This window comes from Muntiacus reevesi, chromosome 3, assembly GCF_963930625.1.
Source record: "Muntiacus reevesi chromosome 3, mMunRee1.1, whole genome shotgun sequence".
Classification (NCBI taxonomy): Eukaryota; Metazoa; Chordata; class Mammalia; order Artiodactyla; family Cervidae; genus Muntiacus; species Muntiacus reevesi.
In genome coordinates, this window is record NC_089251.1 from 112,235,083 (window position 1) to 112,254,505 (window position 19,423).

The window sequence follows — 19,423 nt, forward strand, 5'->3', positions numbered from 1 at the left end:
AATCCTAAGTCTTCCTTATACAATCTAGTTACTATGACCAAAATTTTAAAATCCAAAGAGGCCTCCACTTGATTAAATAAGCTTTTCATTCATGCATTTTGATGATCTGGACGCCTGCCATCTGGTTGGATCCGTCCCTGGCTCCTGTTTGTCTAGAGTTTACACGATCTCGAAAGGTAGCTTCTCAGGACCGTTAGAGGAGAAACAACAGACTGGTGTTTTTCCAATCCCTAAGCCCTATACCCTCTAACTCCTCTCCCTCTTGGGAGTAAAAAGGCTGACGATGCGAGCCCAGAGCAAGGGTGGCATCACAAGACTTTAGAGCCTGGGAGCGTGTTTGAAAAAAAGAACGTAGAGGGAAACCGAAGCCCTTCCTACGAGCCCATTTTCCTCAGAAAACTGCCGACCGAGAGAAGCCCTGGCCTCCAGAGAAAGTCAACTCTCAAACCCTGAAAAAAACCCCTAAACAGGATTCCAGTTTCCACCGCTACTACAACGCGCTGTGCGTCGGTGCGTCCGTGCGTGCGTGGGTGTGTGTGTGCGCGCGCAGACGCATAGGCCGCTGGGAAGCCGCCTCTCCCCTTCTGGGTCTTCCAGTTTCCCAGCGTGCTTAGGGCCCGCCAAATGGGAGGGGGAGACGCAAGATGGCGGCAGCCGCGAACTCCGGCTCTAGCCTCCCGCTGTTCGACTGCCCGACCTGGTGAGTGGCGGGGCGACCAGCGCTGAAGTGGCCTGGCCTGCGCTGGCCTGTGCCGGCCGGGCGGCTGATTTCTCGCAGCGAGCCGAACGGCCCAGACATCTTGGGACTGACTGAGGGAGAACTGTCCGTCGGGCCGGGCGGCGTGTGGAGGAACCTGGAGCTCGGAGCCCGGGCCCAGAAACTGAGGAAACCCAGAGTTGGGGGCTCTGAGGCGCTGGCTTAGGCAGCCCCTCGGGCAGTCAGCCGGTTGCCGGGGCGCTTCGGGGCCTTGGCCTCGAACTTACCCTAACTCCTGACTGAGTGCCTGGTGCTCTTGTGGAGCCCAGTACTTGCCCCCCGCTCTCTGTCCCGAGCGCGCGCGAGCTAGCTTCCTGGCCCCGATCCCCACTCAGAGCCTCGCATCCCGCGGTTGTTACTGCAGCCTGGTGCGATCCTTATCTGTCTCTCGCTGACTGGGAGCTCCCTGAAGGCAGGAACGACTCTGACCTACCTCTGCGCTCTCAGCCACTGGCGCGAAGTCGGGCACCAGAGGGCATCCTTGCTTGTTAGGAAGAACCCCTTTCTTCCCTTCGCAAGTTCTTGGGAATAATGGAATAATTTTAGTCTTTGAGTGGAGTACACGATGAATTATATGAATTGCCTGGCAAGGCGACCCATCCGAGTTAGAGCTATTTCTGCTCATCACAGTGTATTGTTATGTGTGTGTTACTCTCTGGCTCCGTTATATTGAACCCCTCAAGGGCAAGGGGTCCCTAATGCATCTCTATAGTCACAGTTCCTAGGCCTGAGCCAGACACATAGTAGAAGTTCAGAAAGCATATTTTGGATGTAACTTGGCTTTCCCTGTTTTCCAGACAAAATGGGCTTTTGTCCAATGCACTGTCCTCCCAGCAACCACCATAGAGGAGTTGGGTCAGACTTGTGAGATGACTGTGTTGTCTCTTCAGTTAGATGTAAATGAATGCATTTGTGTTTTGTGTGTGTGCACGCGCGCGTGTGCGTAGATGTTGGGGCTCTGGCAAGATTGTTCTTCCTTCAAACTTCAGAGGAGCAAACACAGGAAACAAGTGAATGTGTAGCTATTTTCTGAGTCCCTTTGCACTTATGCAACACACAGTTGCTCCAGTCTGCAAATTGTGTCCATTTCAGTTCCTTGCCGCATTGATTTCAGAATGTTTACTTATGTCTTCTAACTATAAGTTTACTGGGCCAGGATAGTAAATTTATAGTTAGAAGAGACTGTATAAGATCACTTACCATTTCCTTAACTTCTGGTGTGCACCAGACACTGTGTGAGGTGCTTTGACATATATGTGTCTCCCTTGGATGGTATGGTTATAGGAGTATAAGAAAAGTTCCCTTATACATGCCATTGTAGAATGACCTGTTCAGGGTAACAGATATCTTTTGTATTTATTGGTACCTGGTTTCATGGCGTAGTTTGGGATTGCCCTAACTGGCTAAATTATGTGTCTGGTTTGACCTCAAAGCTCAGAACAATACCCTTTGTTTATTCTGTGATAAGTCTACCTTGATCAGCCCAGACACCAACTGATTTATTCTACCTTTGTATGGTACTATTGGTAGTGGCAATCTTAGAATCAAAGTCCAAGTGACCAGACAACCCCAACTACAGTACTTGCATTCTCTGTGCTGCTTTCTCTCTAAGGTAGATAATTCAGTGTTAAAATACAGGTTTCTTTGGTGCTGCTCTAAATACAGATCCCCTGAAATATGTTTTAGAGTAGTTGAATCACTGGGGAGGTAAGTGTCAAATGCAGAAAGGAACTATAATAACAGTAAAGTAGATGACATTTCTGCTTGAACATGAACTAATTATAGGCTGGTAGGAGAGCTGCAGTGTTGAATGGGATAATGATTGTAAATGGCATTTGCAAACTCATCCTGAAAATATTTTTTCACTGTTACTTTTCAGGGCAGGTAAACCCCCTCCTGGTTTACATCTGGATGTAGTCAAAGGAGACAAGCTAATTGAGGTATGGAAATACATGTCTTCTCTTTTTTCCCCACCACACTAAAGATTCTTGCTGGTGACTCACTTTTCCACCCCCTCTCCTGTGCTTTGTTTTCCAGCAATGCTACTTTTGTTCATCCTGATTTTTTTTCTATTAAAAGCACATAGTGATAAAACACATGCCAATGTGTATCTTCACTGATACTGTGTTTTTTTGTGACTTCTCTCACCTTCCAAATGAAAGGTTTTAATAGATCGTGGGCGTGTAGGCCTCAGTGAAACTGGATGCCCTATAACTTGGTGAATTCCTTCTCTCTGAGTATGTGGAGTTGTGTGGAAGTTGCAAGGTCTGCAGTAATTGAAGAAGAAAGTGAATGATATAGATTGAATTCAACTTTTAAGTTGCTTTTATGAGATTCAAGCTAAAGCCCTTCATAGAAGATAGTAAACTAAGACACATATTCAAAAAAGAGAATGGAAATGATGATGAAATTCATTCATTCATTTAAAACATTTACTGAGTGCTTACTATGTGCCAGTCTTTGCGCTCGGCATAGGGAATACAGCAGTGAACAAAATGAACATGGTTCCTGTCTTCAAAGAAATCATCTGGTGGGAAACAGAACCATACAAAAATTTACATGATTATAATTGAAGTAAGTACTATAAAGAACAAGCGTAGCAGCAGTCTAGCTTTTCTCCAAGTCTCTAGAATGAAAACCACATAGAACTGCAAGGGAACACGAATTTTGATTAGCTATTAGGTTATGTGGATTTTTTTTTAAATTCTTTTGTTGCCATTTATTTACCAAGAAATGGGGATTAAGCCCATTGTGGCCATGTAGTTGTGAGTCTTTGTGTATTCAACCAGTTTTATGTTTGCTTGCTCAGATATTTAAGTTAAAGGCTCTATTATTGAGTGCAATTATTTTTCTTTGGTGTATATAGTAAAAACATTGCACTCTGTAATGAAAACTAACTGTGAAATCTCCTGAAGGATGTTCTATAAATACATTGTTTTCACTTTCAAGATGTTGTAGTGATACATGTATTTTGCAAAACATTAAGACAGAAGTTATGATGAATTTATCAAGCCCTTAGCCAGTCACTTAGAACCACTTTATCATGGGTTCTTCTATCTTAAAGGTTACAAAATATCAGGATTATTCAAGGGAATAATTTAGCTAAAATGTCTTTTTTTTTTTTAAACTATAAACTGTTCCGCACATATAAAATGTTGCTCAGTAGACATATAGGAATCTATTTTTTTAACCAGAATTTAATAAATCTTTAATTTGCAATAGGGAGAAACATATAAGGAGCCTAGCTTTAATGATAATATCATAATTCTTTTCAGAAATAATTTATATTTTCAAAGCACTCTTAACTTGTCAAACATCCCTCTGATTACTGGTTTCCATTAACTGGTAACGTTGTCTTTCAGTGCTCTTAGGTGTGCTGAGTTGCCACAGAGGTGTCATGTTACAATCCGTAGGCATCACTGTGTTGTTTCTGAGAGAAATAGACTCCAAATCTGCTTATTATTTAAGGATTTAGGCAGCACTTGATACTAACCGAGCTATCTATGTCCAAGCCTTATGTCAGAGGCCTGTGATGTGTTGTGATAGCTGGGTTTAAGAAGTGCAATATTAAAACAAAAGCCATGAGTCTTTTAAGCCCAGGGTGTAAAGCTACACTCTGAGTTATAACTCAGAGGCACAATTGGATAATGGTATTAGCCATAGCTATTTAAACAATTGTGGTTTAGTGACTACTGAAGGGCCAGTGCATTATTTCATTCACTTGGACAGAAGCAAATTGTCTTAAGAATTCACTCATTTTTTTGCTTCTGAGGCATACTGTTTTTTCTCTACATTTTCACACTTCTATAATTGAGATACCTTTAATTGTGAATGTGCATATTTAATTTGGAGGCCTTATCTCTTTTTCCTTCTCTAAACACCTAAATCTCTGGTATTTTCACCTTGTGGTGGTGTTTAGTCGCTAAGTTGTATCCAACTCTTGTGACCCGGTGGATTGTAGCCCACCAGGCTCCTGTGTCCTTGGCATTTCACAGGCAAGAATACTGGAGTGGGTTGCCATTTCCTTCTCAAGCGATCTTCCCAACCCAGGGATCAAACTTGTGTCTCCTGCATTGGTAGGTGGATTCTTTACCACTGAGCCACCAGGGAAGCCTGGAATCATAGAAGGTGATCAGTTTTGTATTAGAACCCAAGAGCTGGTGGTCTTATGACTGTTTAAGTCCAGCCTGTGAGCTCTGTGATTAGCAAGTTTAAGTTTGTGAAGACATCATGCATGTGCAAATAGATACGAATGGGAAATGCATCTATGAGATTCAACTTGCATAGATATTACCTAGAGAAAATAACATGTTGACATGTTAGGGCTCTCTCAATTCTAAAACAATATCTTATTTTTAACCCAAGTCTTAATATTTGGATCTAAGCAGGCGTGGGATGATTGTGGGATTGAGCTGACAGACTGTTTTTGAATCTTGGTGCCCCCTGGCACTAGGGGCCTGAGACAAGCTCTGCCAGCAGCAAGTGGGCTCTGCTGGACAGAGTTTCCCAAAAGTGACCCCTATCCCTTTGAGCCTTAAAGTATAAGCTGGCAAGGAACTGGGTAAGTGTTTAAAAAAAAAATTAAGAGTGTGACCTATACTACTTGTTCACTCCTTGTTTTTTGCCATATGGTGGATTTTTTGATACAGGAAGAGTGAGGAAAATATATAGTAGTTATAAAAGCTTAGACTCTGTGAAGGCAGACCTGAATTTCTAATCCAGTTTATAAATATCTAGCAGTGTGAACTTGCATATATTAATTAATTTCTTTATGCCTCACTGTTCCTATCTATAAAAATAGGAATAATAGTACCTACTTACCTCACAGAGTGGCTGTGAAGATGAAATGACATAGCATAAATCTCATAGCACAATGTGGGCACTTAAGTCCTCAGCAGTTGTTGACTGTTACCAGTTTGTGAGGTACATTGCTGGTTTTGTAAGAATGCTGAAGCATAGGGGAGAATAGTGGCCCACTGTGAGTTCAGTGACATAGCCAGGAACGAAAAATAAGCCTCTTGATTCCTAGCCTGGTATCATCTTAATTTGACTGTACTTCCTTACTCAGCTTTGTGCTGTCTTCTCTCAGGGATTTTAGAAGGAGCATAGTGTGAAATGTGAACTAGAGCTTAGTGAGACATTCTGTTTAAAGGAAAAAAACAGGGAATTCCCTGGCATTCCAGTGGTTAGGGATCGACGCTTTCACTGCCAAGGGCATGGTTCAGTCACTGATCTGGGAACTAAGATCCTACAAGCCACATGGTGCAGATAAAAATAAAAACTGTAAAGGAACAACATAATGTATATGAATGAGGGTTATTCTTCAAAGGCTCAAATTGTAGACCTTAAGAACTGAACGAAGTGTTAGCAAAAATTTAACCTAGAGTCCTTCATCTGTGACAGCCCAGTCTACAACCAATATGTGGCAAAAGCTTTACTGATCTAGGATTAAAAGAAAAAGACAGTGTAGTGAGTTTTTCATAAAGCTAAATTCAACTCAAAGAGTGGCCCTTTATCCTTGTCCTCCCTGCTTTTTTGTTAAAATGACCTTTCTTTTATAAAATGATTGGTGACAATTGTAAAAGAAAGTTCTTTTTTTGGTAAAATAAAAGTTAATAGCGCTACGTCAGCCCCTACAATTTTTAAAGTAACAGTTTGCTGTTCTGCAAAATCCTTTTTTCTGCTATTATATTGAGACATCATATAGTTTTGTTTTTTCCAGTTTCACAGGAGTGGTTAGAAACATTTTGGAGTTCTCAGAATTATTTCAGACCCATGGCACTGTTGTTTAGAATATTAGCATTGCAAGTTATTCATACCTGAATTTAAATCCCACATGTGCTGCTTAACCAGCCTCACTGCCTTGAATGACTAGAATAAATTCATAAATTTATTTTATGAATTCATCTCTGAATTTATTTTCTTATGTTTAAATAATAAAGGTGATAGGCTTCCCTGATGGCTTAGACAGTAAAGAATCTGCCTGCAGTGCAGGAGACTGCAGTTCCATCCCTGGGTCGGGAAGATTCCCTGAAGTGGGTAATGGCAACCCACTCCAGTATTCTTGCCTGGAGAATTCCATGGACAGAGGAGCCTGGCGGGTTTACAGTTCATGGGGTTGCAAAGAGTCGGACAAACTGAGCAACTAACACTTTTCACTTTCTATAATAAAGGTGATATTTAGTTCACAGATTTGTTTTGATGATTAGATGAGATAATGCTTAAAATGCTTAGCAAAAAGTAGCCCTTCAATAAATGTGAATCTCTACGTTCTCTTCCCTCAAACCTGGAAAATCTTTGCCCTGTGAGGTCATACCATATTTGGACACAGCAAGTACTCATTTAGAGTTAACTCTGAGTAATGCTTTTTTGTGGCCAAAATGAAATGGGACCATAAAGTTAGATCTAGAGGCTCATACAGTGATGTCTAATGTAATTCTGATTTCAAGTGGTTTCCAAAAATAAGTTGGGGCTTCTAGCAGCATGATTAGAATATAGGTAAGTGTTTATACCTCCGTTCCTTTGTGAACCAGTAAATAATCTTCATTTGAATATATATTTTTCTGAAAAGACGTCTTATTCCTTTATAGGCATGGCTTATGTTTTTATTTCCTGCTCAACCTAAAGTTAAGTGAAATCTTAAATTTACAATGAAAAGAAGACAGCCTCTCTTGCAGGTCATTTACATCTAATAGGATTAGGGAAAGTTCTTTTCATATCAGCACTCAACATTTGACCACTATATTTGGGGAGAATAATTGCCAGCCCCCAGAAATGTTAGTAAATTTTTCTGAGCTCTTTATCTTGAAGAATAATAGGAAATATATATACATATACATATATATATTCTGTTTTTTTTTTACTTTGACAAGGAATTTTACCTTAATATGCTCTACTTTTATTGGAAGAATTTTTGCTAAACCCTGTTGAAACAAACTTTTAGTATTTTATATTTATTTAGAAACTGATTATCGATGAGAAGAAGTATTACTTATTTGGGCGAAACCCTGATTTGTGCGACTTCACAATTGACCACCAGTCTTGCTCTCGGGTCCACGCTGCCTTGGTCTACCACAAGCATCTGAAGAGAGTTTTCCTAATAGATCTCAACAGTAGTAAGTAACTCATATCCCATCCCGTTTTATACATTCCCTTTTGGGCAGTGTGGAGATGCTCTTTGGGTTCTTCAGATTTGAAATTGTGTTTTATTGCTCATCAAGGAAGTTTATGTTTGGTTTTTGAATCAGTCCTTCTCCATTCCTGTGGTATTTCCTATTTTACTGAAATAATTGATGAGTGGAAAGAGAAGATATTAGGGAGTGCTTTCCTGAGGAGAGTAATAGGTATATAGGGAGAACAAAAAAAACACCTAAGAACTAGGGACTGTGTTCGTAGGCCCTTGAGAGATTGTGATCCAGTTTAAGCAGACGTTGTGGTTAGCTCCATTAATGTAGTAGAGTTGTGGGTATAGGACATTATAAAAAGAATCCTTATTTTGAGCAAGTTCATTTTTTATAATAGGTTCTTTATCTCAGCTACATTTTGCTTTGACTACTACTACTAATATCAATTTTAATTCTGTGAGTACACTCCAACTATAAAATTTTCAAGTTTGTCAGAGATAATCTCAGAAATGCAGTTGAAACTTGACTACATGGGGCCTTGAAGTTTGTTCATTTTCACCTGTGTATAATTAATTGCAGCATGGAATGTAAAGGATCTCCTTCCTGGGTTGATCGTGTTTTACTCCTTTTCCCCCTCCCCATACACATGCACACATTACCCCAGTATGGTTATATGATGGTTTTGGAGAGCCTTGTCTCATAAGTACGTACTTGCAAATTTATCTCATCTTTTCTCTCCATTTCATAATATGCAGAATGTAGACATGGAAAAATATCCAGACTCTGCAGTAGGATTTTTGGCCTACCTTGCCATTGGTATTGCACCTGTTTCAGCCAGCCTTATTTCTTACCCTGGGGAAACCCCAAGTATAACTGTTACCCGTCCAGCAGTTCCTGTATTCCTTAGGCTTGGGGCTGGAGAGGTCGGACCGCAGCAGTTCCTGTCCTCCTCTTTGCGGGGCATGGATTTTGCTGGATTGGAGCCTTTCCTGCTGGACCCAGAATGGAGCCAGTCTGGCTGCAGAGGTACTTGCTATGTTGGGTAACAGCAGGTCTGAAGATGTGTAAGAAATCCACTGTAGTGATTCAGGATTCAGTGAAGGAGTTTTCCTTTTCATTGTGACTCATGACAAGGGATGCAGAGTGGACCCAATGCCTTTTCTGTTTTAAAAAGCAAAACTGATGTGCTGACAGAAGCTTCTCTTTTGCAACTCAGGTTTGTTTTTTGTTTGTTTTTTTCTTTTCCTCTCTTATATTTCTGATTTGGTTATTCCCAGCACACGGCACTTTCTTGGGTCACATTCGGTTGGAGCCTCACAAGCCTCAGCAAATTCCCATCGACTCCACGGTCTCATTTGGTGCATCCACAAGGGCATACACTCTACGTGAGAAGCCTCAGACATTGCCATCAGCTGTGAAAGGAGATGAGAAGATGGGTGGAGAGGATGATGAACTCAAGGGCTTACTGGGGCTTCCAGAGGAGGAAACAGAACTTGATGTAATTCTATTGTCTGTGTCATTGTTATGTCTTGGAGACTCTGGTTTTTGCAGTATGTAGCTGTTTTATGTAGCTTGAAATGCCAGTGACTTAGCAGTGGAGTTTTTCTTGAACAGAGAGATAAGCCTTTGCCACTTTGGCAGTGTGGTGTGGCCCTTGGAAATCTGCATTGTGTGGGTTTGGTTATATATAACCAGGGCTGACTAGCCAGTAGACCCTTATGGTTGTCTTGTGCACCTTTGCTGCGTGTTAGAAGCCAAGGCTGGGAATTACATTTCTTAAGAGCTACACTATCCAATGCAGTAGCCACCAACCACATTCAAAGTACTCAGTAGTCACATGTGGCTAGTGACTAACCATACTAAATAGCTCTGATAGAAAACATTTCTATCATCCAGAAAGTTTGTTTGAACAGCACTGGCTTACAGAGATTGAAGCTTTCACTCATTTATGTAGCTTTTTTTGATACCATCCAATCAGCCCAAGAATCTTCTGAGTAGAACTAGACTGCTTTTGTCTGGACCTGGCTGCCCTGAATTTTTTTTTTTTTCCCTGAATTTTACAACATTTAACTTTAATGTGTTAAGGTTTTCCTTGTCTAGAGTTGACCCCAGTAGTTTGTGGTGTAGCTTTTGTCTTCACATGCCTGTCACTGCATTGGTGTGACTGGTCTATCCAGGTAGATCAAATGCCAGCCTGTCCTTAACCACCCACATACATTTACTCTTCTTGTATACAGAGGCAGTTTCCCAGATGTTAGGAAGGAAAAAGCACAGTAGAAATCTTACAACTCAGAAGTTAGTTGGTTGTAAATAAGTAGCCTTGTAGCCAGGGTCCTGGTTGGCAGTCCCTCTTGCCCATTCTTTTCCAGGCTGCTTCCATGCCTCCTCCTGTCATCTCTAGGTCTTGTTCTCAAGACATTTGGGATGTCTCAAACTACAGTGCAGATTGGAATAAGTCCAAGGGATTGAAAAGAGGCAGGCAGCAGTGCCGAGGCCAAGTTAATCACTGAGATGGATGGATAGTTATGAATAGAAATGGGGCCAGACAGGGATGGGGAGTGACAAAATACTAGTTTTAAAGGAGAGAGCTACTGGGAAAGAAAGTTATCAGTTTTTCTTTCTCATCTGTTTTGTTACTTAAAAACAGTTCTTGAATTTCTTCCCAGTCGAATTCATTTAATTCTCAGCATGAAGACATGATAACCTTCTTCAAAAAACCCCCAAACCTCAACTCAAGGGTTTTTGCACAGATGACTTGTTTTCAGCTCAAGGTCCTTCAGCCCCTTTTGAATATCACTGCCTCACTGGTCACTGAAGATGTTCCACATTCTGTTAAATGAGGCTTGCTGGTATTAGCTCTTTAGGGACAATAATGAATCTTTTCTGAATGCAGAAGAGAATTTCATCTGTGTGAAGAGGTCAAGGTTAGCTCCTAATACCTTCCTGCTCTTTGTTTGGTAATATTCTCCTTCAAATTCCTTGTATACTTATTCCTGTCTTTCCTGTGTGAACTCTGGCCCAGAACCTGACAGAATTCAACACTGCCCACAACAAGCGGATTTCCACTCTCACCATTGAGGAGGGGAATCTGGACATCCAGAGACCAAAGAGAAAGAGGAAGAACTCACGGGTGACCTTTAGTGAGGATGATGAGATCATCAACCCAGGTGAGGTATCTTCCTAGTTTGTTCTGATGAAAAGCCTGTGATCCTAGAGAGTAGTTTACACAACCTTTAGGTCAGTTGTTTCTCAACAAGGTTTAGAATAACAGGTGCTATATTGAGGGGAGATATTTTTGTATAGTACAGGCATACTTTGGAGATATTGTGGGTTTGCTTCAAAAATTTCAGTAAAGCAAGTCACAGACATTTTTTGGTTTCCCAGTACACGCGAAAGTTACGTTTACACTGTGCTGTAGTCTGTTAAGTGTGCAATAGCATCATGTCTAAAAAGACAATGTACATATCTTAATTATTATTATACATATATGTACACGTATACATATACATATATGTATACATATGTATACATATATGTATATGTATACATGTGTATATACACATACACATGTATATACATATATACATATGTATATACACATACATATGCATATGTATACATATAAACATATATGTATATGTACATATACATATATGTACATAAGTGCATACCTTATTGTTACTAACAAATGCCAGCCATCATCTGAACCTTCAGCAAGTTGTAATCTTTTTACAATAGTGACAACAAGGATCACTGGTCATAGGTCACTATAACAACTGTAATAATAATGAAAAAGTTTGAAACATGTGAGAATGATCAAAATGTAACACAGAGCTAGGAAGTGAGTGAATGGGAAAATTGCACTGAAATACTTACTTGATGCAATGTTGTCACAAACCTTCAAATTTATCAATATAAAAAATTCAGTGTCTGTGAAGTACAATAAAACAAGCTATACCTTTTCATTGATGGAGTGCCCTGAACACTCAAGCATTATCCAGTTGCAGTGTGAAAGAAGTAGCTAGAGGAAGGGCCCATATAATTCAGTATACAAAGCATGGCTGTAGTTCTCCTTTGCTGACGCAGTATGTCTGTATCATAGTGGAGTTTAAGTATAGGTTAGAGCAGACACTATTGTCTTCATGGGGTTCTGTGTATGACTGGTAACTCTTAAAATTGGAGAACTTTCTGCCACTATTAACTGAATTGAAGACTTGCCTCTTTAAGGCTATAACTTCTACTAAAATACTAAATGTGTTTTGTAGTCTTAAGGGGGAAGGAGACTCCCAGCTATAGACAGTGGTCCCTGAATGCTGGGAAATGTGCGTGAAGGAGAGTAGATTGGGGGGAGGCACCCTGAGGGTGGATGTTTGCAAGGCTGACCTTCGCGAGGAATGAGTAGGCGAAACCAGAGCCTGAGAGGAGCAAGTATTTAGCTCGGCATAAAAAGCAACAACAAATCCTTATATTTAGAAGAAGAATTAAAAGAATTCCTGTGAAAGAGATTGGAGCATTCATTCTAGTGACTTTTGTTCACTTTCTGATGATGTGTGAAGTGAAATGAATTACTTGTCAAAGTAGTGAATGCTCAAGGGAAATGTTTAGTCAGGAGCTGGATGACTAATCTAGAAAGTTTATTTCTGGATGCCAGATAAGAGTTTCTAGACGTTGGACATAGAAATCTGTAGTTTTAATAAGCCCTTATTTGTACTGATGAACAGCCAACAGTATGGGAATGACTGATCTAGATAATTCATTAAGTCTCTTTCAAGACCTAGGGTCTGTCATGTTCTGTTTTTTTCTCTTGAAAATTATTGTGGAACTTCTCTGGTGGTCCAATGGTTCTCTGTGCTCCTAATGCAGGGGGCGTGGGTTCAATATCTGGTCAGGAAACTAGGATCCCACATGCCACATGGTGCAGCTAAAAAGAAGAAGAAGATAATTATTGTCCTGGAACTTTATGAAGGCAGTATGTTTAGGGAGAGTATGGCAGAGTGTTTAAGAGCATGGGCTCTGATCAGAGGGCCTGGGTATGAAATTCATGTCTCTGCTTGGTAGTTCTGTGACCCTCTGGCCAAGTGACTTGTCAGACTTCTGGCCCCACAAGATTGGTGGGGAGATTAAATGATTACGTGGAAAATACCTCAGATCTGTGCTTGGCACTCAGTTCAGTTCAGTCACTCAGTCGTGTCTGACTATTTTCGATCCCATGAACTGCAGCACACTAGGCTTTCCTGTCCGTCACCAACTCCCAGAGCTTGCTCAGACTTAGGTCCATCGAGTTGATGATGCCATCCAGCCATCTCATCCTGTGTCATCCCCTTCTCCTGCCTTCAATTTTTCCCAGCATCAGGATCTTTCTCAGTGAGTCAGTTCTGCCTGCCAGGTGGCCAGAGTATTGGAGCTTCAGCTTCAGCATCAGTCCTTCCAATGAATATTCAGGACAGATTTCCTTTAGGATGGACTGGTTTGATCTTGCAGTCCAAGGGACTCTCAAGAGTCTTCTCCAACACCACAGTTCAAAAGCATCATTTCTTCGGCGCTCAGCTTTCTTTATAGTCCAGCTCTCACATTCATACATGACCACTGGAAAAACCATAGCTTTTTGTTGGTAAAGTAAATGTCTCTGCTTTTTAATATGCTAAGTTTGTCATAGCTTTTCTTCCAAGGAGCAAGTGTCTTTTAATTTCATGGCTGCAGTTGCCATCTGCAGTGATTTTGGAGCCCAAGAAAATAAAGTCTCTGTCAACTGTTTCCATTGTTTCCCCATCTATTTGCCATGAAGTGATGGGACTGGATGCCATGATCTTCCTTTTTTGAATGTAGAGTTTTAAATCCAGCTTTTTCACTCTCCTCTTTCACTTTCGTCAAGAAGCTATTTAGTTCCTCTTTGCTTTCTGCCATAAGGTGGTATTATCTGCATATCTGAGGTTATTGATATTTCTCCTGGCAGTCTTGATTCCAGCTTGTGCTTCACCCAGGCACTCAGTAGCTCTTGATAAATGTTAGCCATTATCCCAGTCATCTGCCAGCCCTTCTGCATTTACCTGTGTAGACTTTCCTATACCAGAAGTAGACCTGGCAAGGAACTTCTTGGTAGATCTTCCAGGAGCAGAGATTTCCTGCAGTAGGTAGACTCCCTCTCCAGGAGTTGAATGGCTCGAGAGTGAGGAAAGGGCGAGAGGCCCGCACACTGTTCAGCCAGCACAGGACAGGTTCTCCTCGATGGCCTTGTCCTCACTTCCACAGGCCTGTGTTCATGGGGCACATACCCTGTTAGCCATGCTTCTTGGGCTCTAGTTGCTCTTGCACTTCATTTAGCTTTCCTGAAGGGATGATTGGAACAGGGCTCCTATGGTAATGAGAGAAAATAAGGGTGCCTTTTTTTAGAGACCTTGTCTTCTTCCTGATGAGCCTGGGTACCTTTTCCTCTTTCTTTTTCCGTATAGAAGCTGTTCATTCGTTCGTTCATTGAACAATTGTTTGTGTATGTAATTCCAGGATGTATTCTTTAGAGGCATCCTAATATGTGAAATGGAGAAGGCAATGGCACCCCACTCCGTCATTCTTGCCTGAAAATCCCATGGACGGAGGAGCCTGCAGTCCATGGAGTCGAGAAGAGTGAGACATGACTGAGAGACTTCACTTTCATTTTTCACTTTTATGCATTGGAGAAGGAAATGGCAACCCACTCCAGTGTTCTTGCCTGGAGAATCCCAGGGATGGGTCACACAGAGTCGGACACGACTGAAGTGACTTAGCAGTGGCAGTAATATGTGAAAAGCCAGACTTTAATAAACCAGGGGCTCTTCAATTAAATAAGTAATATTTTATATCCCAAAGGGACTCACAGGAGTGTTTCTTTAAATAGCAAACACCTTCAATACATTAAAATAAGGTGTACAATGTCTGCTAGGGAAACAGCTCCTTTTCTACCACTGTATTAAGATAAAAGGGCCGGGGAGTTGTGTTTTCTAGTAATGTTCTAGTCTGTGCTTGCCTGTTTCCCCACACTTCGTCTTCAGTGAGAAAACTGTTCATTGTAGGTCATCCAACCCAGTCTCCCCTCTGTGCTCCAAGATCACTACTTTCATACTTCTCTTGAAGCACTTCCATTGTATTGTGATCCATTTGGCTTTATAGCTCTGAGCTCCTTAAAGGCAGGACAGTGTCTTGCTCTTCATTTCCATGCCTTCTGTCCAATAAACGAGAGACTGATTGCAAGCATGTCCCTTAAATTGATCTTAGTGCTTTCTCCTGGCGGAGTGAATGAATGAAGCTAGAAGCTTTGGAGGGTGCAGTAGTGTGTGTCTAAGCTGTGAAAAGCTCTCCCACCCTGCTTGGCCTGGGGCTTCAGATCCTTTAGTGAGTCTTCCTTGTACAGGCATGCATTGGAGATATTATGGGTTCCATTCCAGACCACTTCAATAAAGCAAATGTCAAAGCAAGTCACGTAGATTTGTTTGGTTTGCCAGTGCATATATAAGTTACATTTACAAGTGTGTAATATCATTATGTTTAAAAAATAGCATTATATCTTAAAAAACTCGTGTCCTTGTTTCTTTACAATGCTTTAATTAACTACTTTTTTGCTAAAAAATGCAAACTATCATCTGACAATGCAGGGTTGCCACCAACCTTCAATTTGTTTTTGTTGTGTTTTTTTTTAAAAACCCTTCAATATCTGCAAAGCACAGTAAAGTGAAACACAGTAAAGCGATGTATGCCTGTATACAGGTGTTCAGCTCAAAAGGCAAAGTGTGTGACCTCTTGAGGTGAGTAATAAAAGAGGTGTCCCTCTTTTATTACTAACATGAGATTGATGATGTCTACTTTTTTTTTAAATCTCTCCTTGAAAGAGGGAAGTATGTGGGATGGGAAAGTGGTCTAGAGCATAGGCCTGTTTCTGGCTGCTGAGATTTATATTCTGGCTCCTCTCCAGTGAGGTGACTGGGTCCATCATTTTCCTCCTCCAAGCCTGAGTTTGTTTTCTCATCTATTACATGTTTACTCTAGTGGTACCTAGCTCATGAGGTTGTTATGAGGATTGAACACATACCCAGTAAACACCTGAAGGGTTAGCTGTATTTTACTGTTTTAATATGAGTTATTGTGATGGCTTTGTTCACACTGAGCCATGTGACATTAATCCTCCCAGTTGATTACTGAATTAACCCTGCCCTCATGTCTTTTTGCAGAGGATGTGGATCCTTCAGTCGGTCGCTTTCGGAACATGGTGCAGACTGCAGTGGTCCCAGTCAAGGTAGGAAGCATGTTTGAAATGTTACATAATCTGGGTTAAAAACCCACTCTTCGATGTGTAGGCTTAATTTTAAAACACCTTCTTTGCCCCTTTCTTCTTTTTCATACTTTGGGAATACTTTTACCCCATCTGTGTGTCGGGATCCTGGAGTGCCATAGAGAAACTGCAGGTGACGAGCCAGCTTAATGCTGCATGTAAATTATAATGTGATGGAAGTCTGTAAATTTACCTCTCAGCAGGGTAGGGTGCAGAGAGACCCACCTTTCTTTAGTCTTCCCTTCTTAACTTGGAGTAAGCTGTTTGGCAAAGAGGAGGCATAGTTGCCTTCTGCATGGCACCTCTAGCTTTTGCCATGGCTTTATTTTGTGAACAAGAGTGGCACAGATAGGAAAGCCAGCCCATGTTGGGTTAGGTTTAAAGATAGCTCTATTGAAGAACCAAGAAGTGGAAGCAACAGAGATGTTCTGAGTGCTCAACACATGGAGAACCACCTGACAGCTAGGGCTCCAAAAGGGAGCAAATGGTCCCTGGAAGCAGATCCCTGTTGGCAGAGGTGTTCAAATGACGATTGGAAGATGCTGATCAGAGCTGTTAGAGTTGTTTTTTTCTCTCTAATCTTCAGAATGTATTATTTCGAGGAATGTGTCAAGTTTCTGGTTAGTCTTTGTTTCAGGAAGATCTTTCATTGAACTTTAGTCTGATGTGAAAAACTACAAGATGAAATTTTTCATACAACTCCGTAGAGTTTGTGTCACATTTCCCCTTGAGCACCTTTCTTTTCTTTCTTCTTCCTTTGGAATTTTCTGCTGTTTATTTCCCCAAAAAATAAAAATTAGAATACTTGCAACCATCTATTAATCCCCTTTGTTTCCTAAAAGGGCATTTTAACATCAAAAAAAAAAAAAGAGAGAGGCATGACCTTAGGGTAAAGAATGGTCACTTACACTGGATAAGTCTTACTTTATGAAAAGTTCACACACTGGCCTCATTTTTCTCGGTTTGACACAAGATGGTGAACGCTTTGTTTGGAGCAGTGTTTAGGAGCCACATGTTAGATGACCACTGTAAGGTCTCTTCAGATCCTGAGATTTCAGGACAGTGAGATGGGTTGTTTGGGAAACAAACAAGTTAGAGGTTCAGGGGCCTTTCCCAGTTTTTCTTGGACTGCAGCAGAAGAACCTAACAGCACTCTTCTGTCTCACTTCTGTCTCTGTAAACCACAGAAGAAGCGGGTGGAGGGCCCTGGCTCCCTGGGCCTGGAGGAGTCAGGAAGCAGGCGCATGCAGAACTTTGCCTTCAGTGGAGGACTCTACGGGGGCCTGCCCCCCACACACAGTGAAGCTGGCTCCCAGCCACACGGCATCCATGGGACAGCACTCATTGGTGGCTTGCCCATGCCATATCCGAACCTCGCTCCTGATGTGGACTTGACTCCTGTTGTGCCGTCAGCAGTGAACATGAACCCTGCACCAAACCCTGCTGTCTATAACCCCGAAGCTGTCAACGAACCCAAGAAGAAGAAATACGCAAAAGAGGCGTGGCCGGGCAAGAAGCCCACACCTTCCTTACTGATTTGATATTTTTGGTCACGGAGGAGGGTGGGATTGGGTGGGAACGGGGTGGAAGGGTGATGGGGGGAGCTAATGAACTAGGGAGAAAAACTTTTCATGTGTGCAGTATCGTCTTTCAGAATGTCTCCTGGGGTCCTAACCATGTAATATTAAAAGGGAGGGTGAAGTTGAAATATCCCAGAAAGACCTGTCTTCAGAACACTTTCATTGCAGAGAAATGTTTCATACATCCTTTTAAATAGATTGCCCTGGCTTTTTCCCAGGCTTTCCTTTTCTCCTTTTTTCTTTTCTCCCTCTTTCTAGGGTCATTTTTATTTAAGGTCACATACCCCAGGGAGAAACTCTAGGCCCTCAGGTTGAATCCAGAGCTGTGGGGATGACAGAAGCCCCAACCAGCCCTGTGGGTCCAGTGGCCTAATTTACACCTACTATCCCTGCAAGTCCAGGTAGCAGAAGGGTTGCCACGGATTCCAGATTGCTTAACAAGAGGGTTTAAAATTCTCCAGTTAAGCTAAGATTTAAACTCAAAAGTGTTTTCCTGGGTCAGTGGTTTTGAGGTCCAGTAGTTATCTCTTTTGTCCTTTCTGTTAGAATGAGAACATTTTGATTTTTCTTCATCTGTGACCAGTGCCATAGACACAGGTTGATAGTTTTAAACTTACAGTATTGTTTGAACTTTACCTGTTTTTCTTGTCAAATCTGAGTACTTGCGGAAATTCCTCACTTGATTTCAGGGTACTGTCCTCTACTCTCTGAGGTATTACTTTCCTTTTTGAGTGTGTTATGAAGGCAATTTTTAAAGGATATGATCATTTAGAGCAATTCTAATTAAAAAGGAAAAGATTTTTAATTTGAAGTAATGGATGTCTCTAAGAGGACATTTTTAGATGGTGGTTCGGAGGCTCTTTCCCCCACTCGACCCAGAGCTCCAAGACTAGAAGACCTGGCTAACAAACATAGGAGACGAAGGTAGGACACATTGATGAGAGCTTTGTACAGAGATTTGTACATTTGTGTAATAGGCCTTTTCACGCTTTATGTGTAGCTTTTTACCTGTAACCTTTATTACATTGTAAATTAAACGTAACTTTTGTCATTCGGTGCAGTTTGTGATTCAGTTGCCATCACCTACTTCCACTGCCATACGGGAATATTTGTCAGAGGTACAGCTGTCAGGCTTGGGAGGTGGCACTGTGTCCCCATTTTATTACCACAAATAAAGATGCCCCCTGACAAATTGGAAATTCTAATTAGAGATTCCAGTCCCCTGTTGAAGCCTCACTGAGCAAAGTGGGTTAAGAGGAGCCTGCTGGCCTTCATCAGCAGGCAGAGCCTCAGCCTGACGGAGACCGGCGCCCTTGTCCCGGTGTGACCACCACCCTCTGGCTGCAGCTGTGTGCGTTTGAGCCACAGCTCAGGAAGCATGGGGGTGAGAGCAGCAAAGGTGAGGACGTTCGGGAGGGCTTTCAGTGGAGTTTGACCTGGATGGATGTGTCTTGCATACTAGAACAGTGTGTGCAGAACGTACACTTTGTGTATGCTGAGACAGCGTATGTGACTGGTGGAAATGCCAGCTGGGTTCCAAACCCCTTAGGCTGAGAGTGTGGGCTCACAGCAGGAGCAGCCTGGTGAAAGGAACAGAGATCTATAAAATCACGCTAGACAGAAGTTTAACCTCTCTGCCGGCTTCCGCAACGACATCTGTCCT

The 19,423-nt window shown here is 41.8% G+C and overlaps 1 protein-coding gene and 1 non-coding gene across 2 annotated transcripts; both read left to right on the forward strand.

Moving 5' to 3' along the window:
- Window positions 1–573: 573 nt before the first annotated feature.
- PPP1R8 (protein phosphatase 1 regulatory subunit 8) lies at window positions 574–18,816 on the forward strand. Its single transcript, XM_065930181.1, has 7 exons — window positions 574–700; window positions 2,637–2,697; window positions 7,719–7,872; window positions 9,159–9,379; window positions 10,904–11,048; window positions 16,080–16,144; window positions 17,368–18,816. The coding sequence occupies exons 1-7, from the start codon at window positions 645–647 to the stop codon at window positions 17,719–17,721; spliced, it is 1,056 nt and encodes a 351-aa protein (XP_065786253.1). The 5' UTR covers window positions 574–644; the 3' UTR covers window positions 17,722–18,816.
- LOC136165848 (small Cajal body-specific RNA 1) lies at window positions 4,234–4,399 on the forward strand. The gene has a single exon (XR_010662814.1). It is a non-coding gene; the product is annotated as a small Cajal body-specific RNA 1 (non-coding RNA).
- Window positions 18,817–19,423: the final 607 nt, after the last annotated feature.

What these genes read in the sequence shown, in the direction of transcription:
- PPP1R8 (XM_065930181.1), top strand. Translation starts at nt 645, where the DNA reads ATGGCGGCAGCCGCGAACTCCGGCTCTAGCCTCCCGCTGTTCGACTGC. An exon ending in AGGAGGAAACAGAACTTGAT is followed by an intron (nt 9,380 to 10,903) that starts GTAATTCTATTG and finishes ACTCTGGCCCAG; the next exon opens with AACCTGACAGAATTCAACAC. An exon ending in TGATGAGATCATCAACCCAG is followed by an intron (nt 11,049 to 16,079) that starts GTGAGGTATCTT and finishes GTCTTTTTGCAG; the next exon opens with AGGATGTGGATCCTTCAGTC.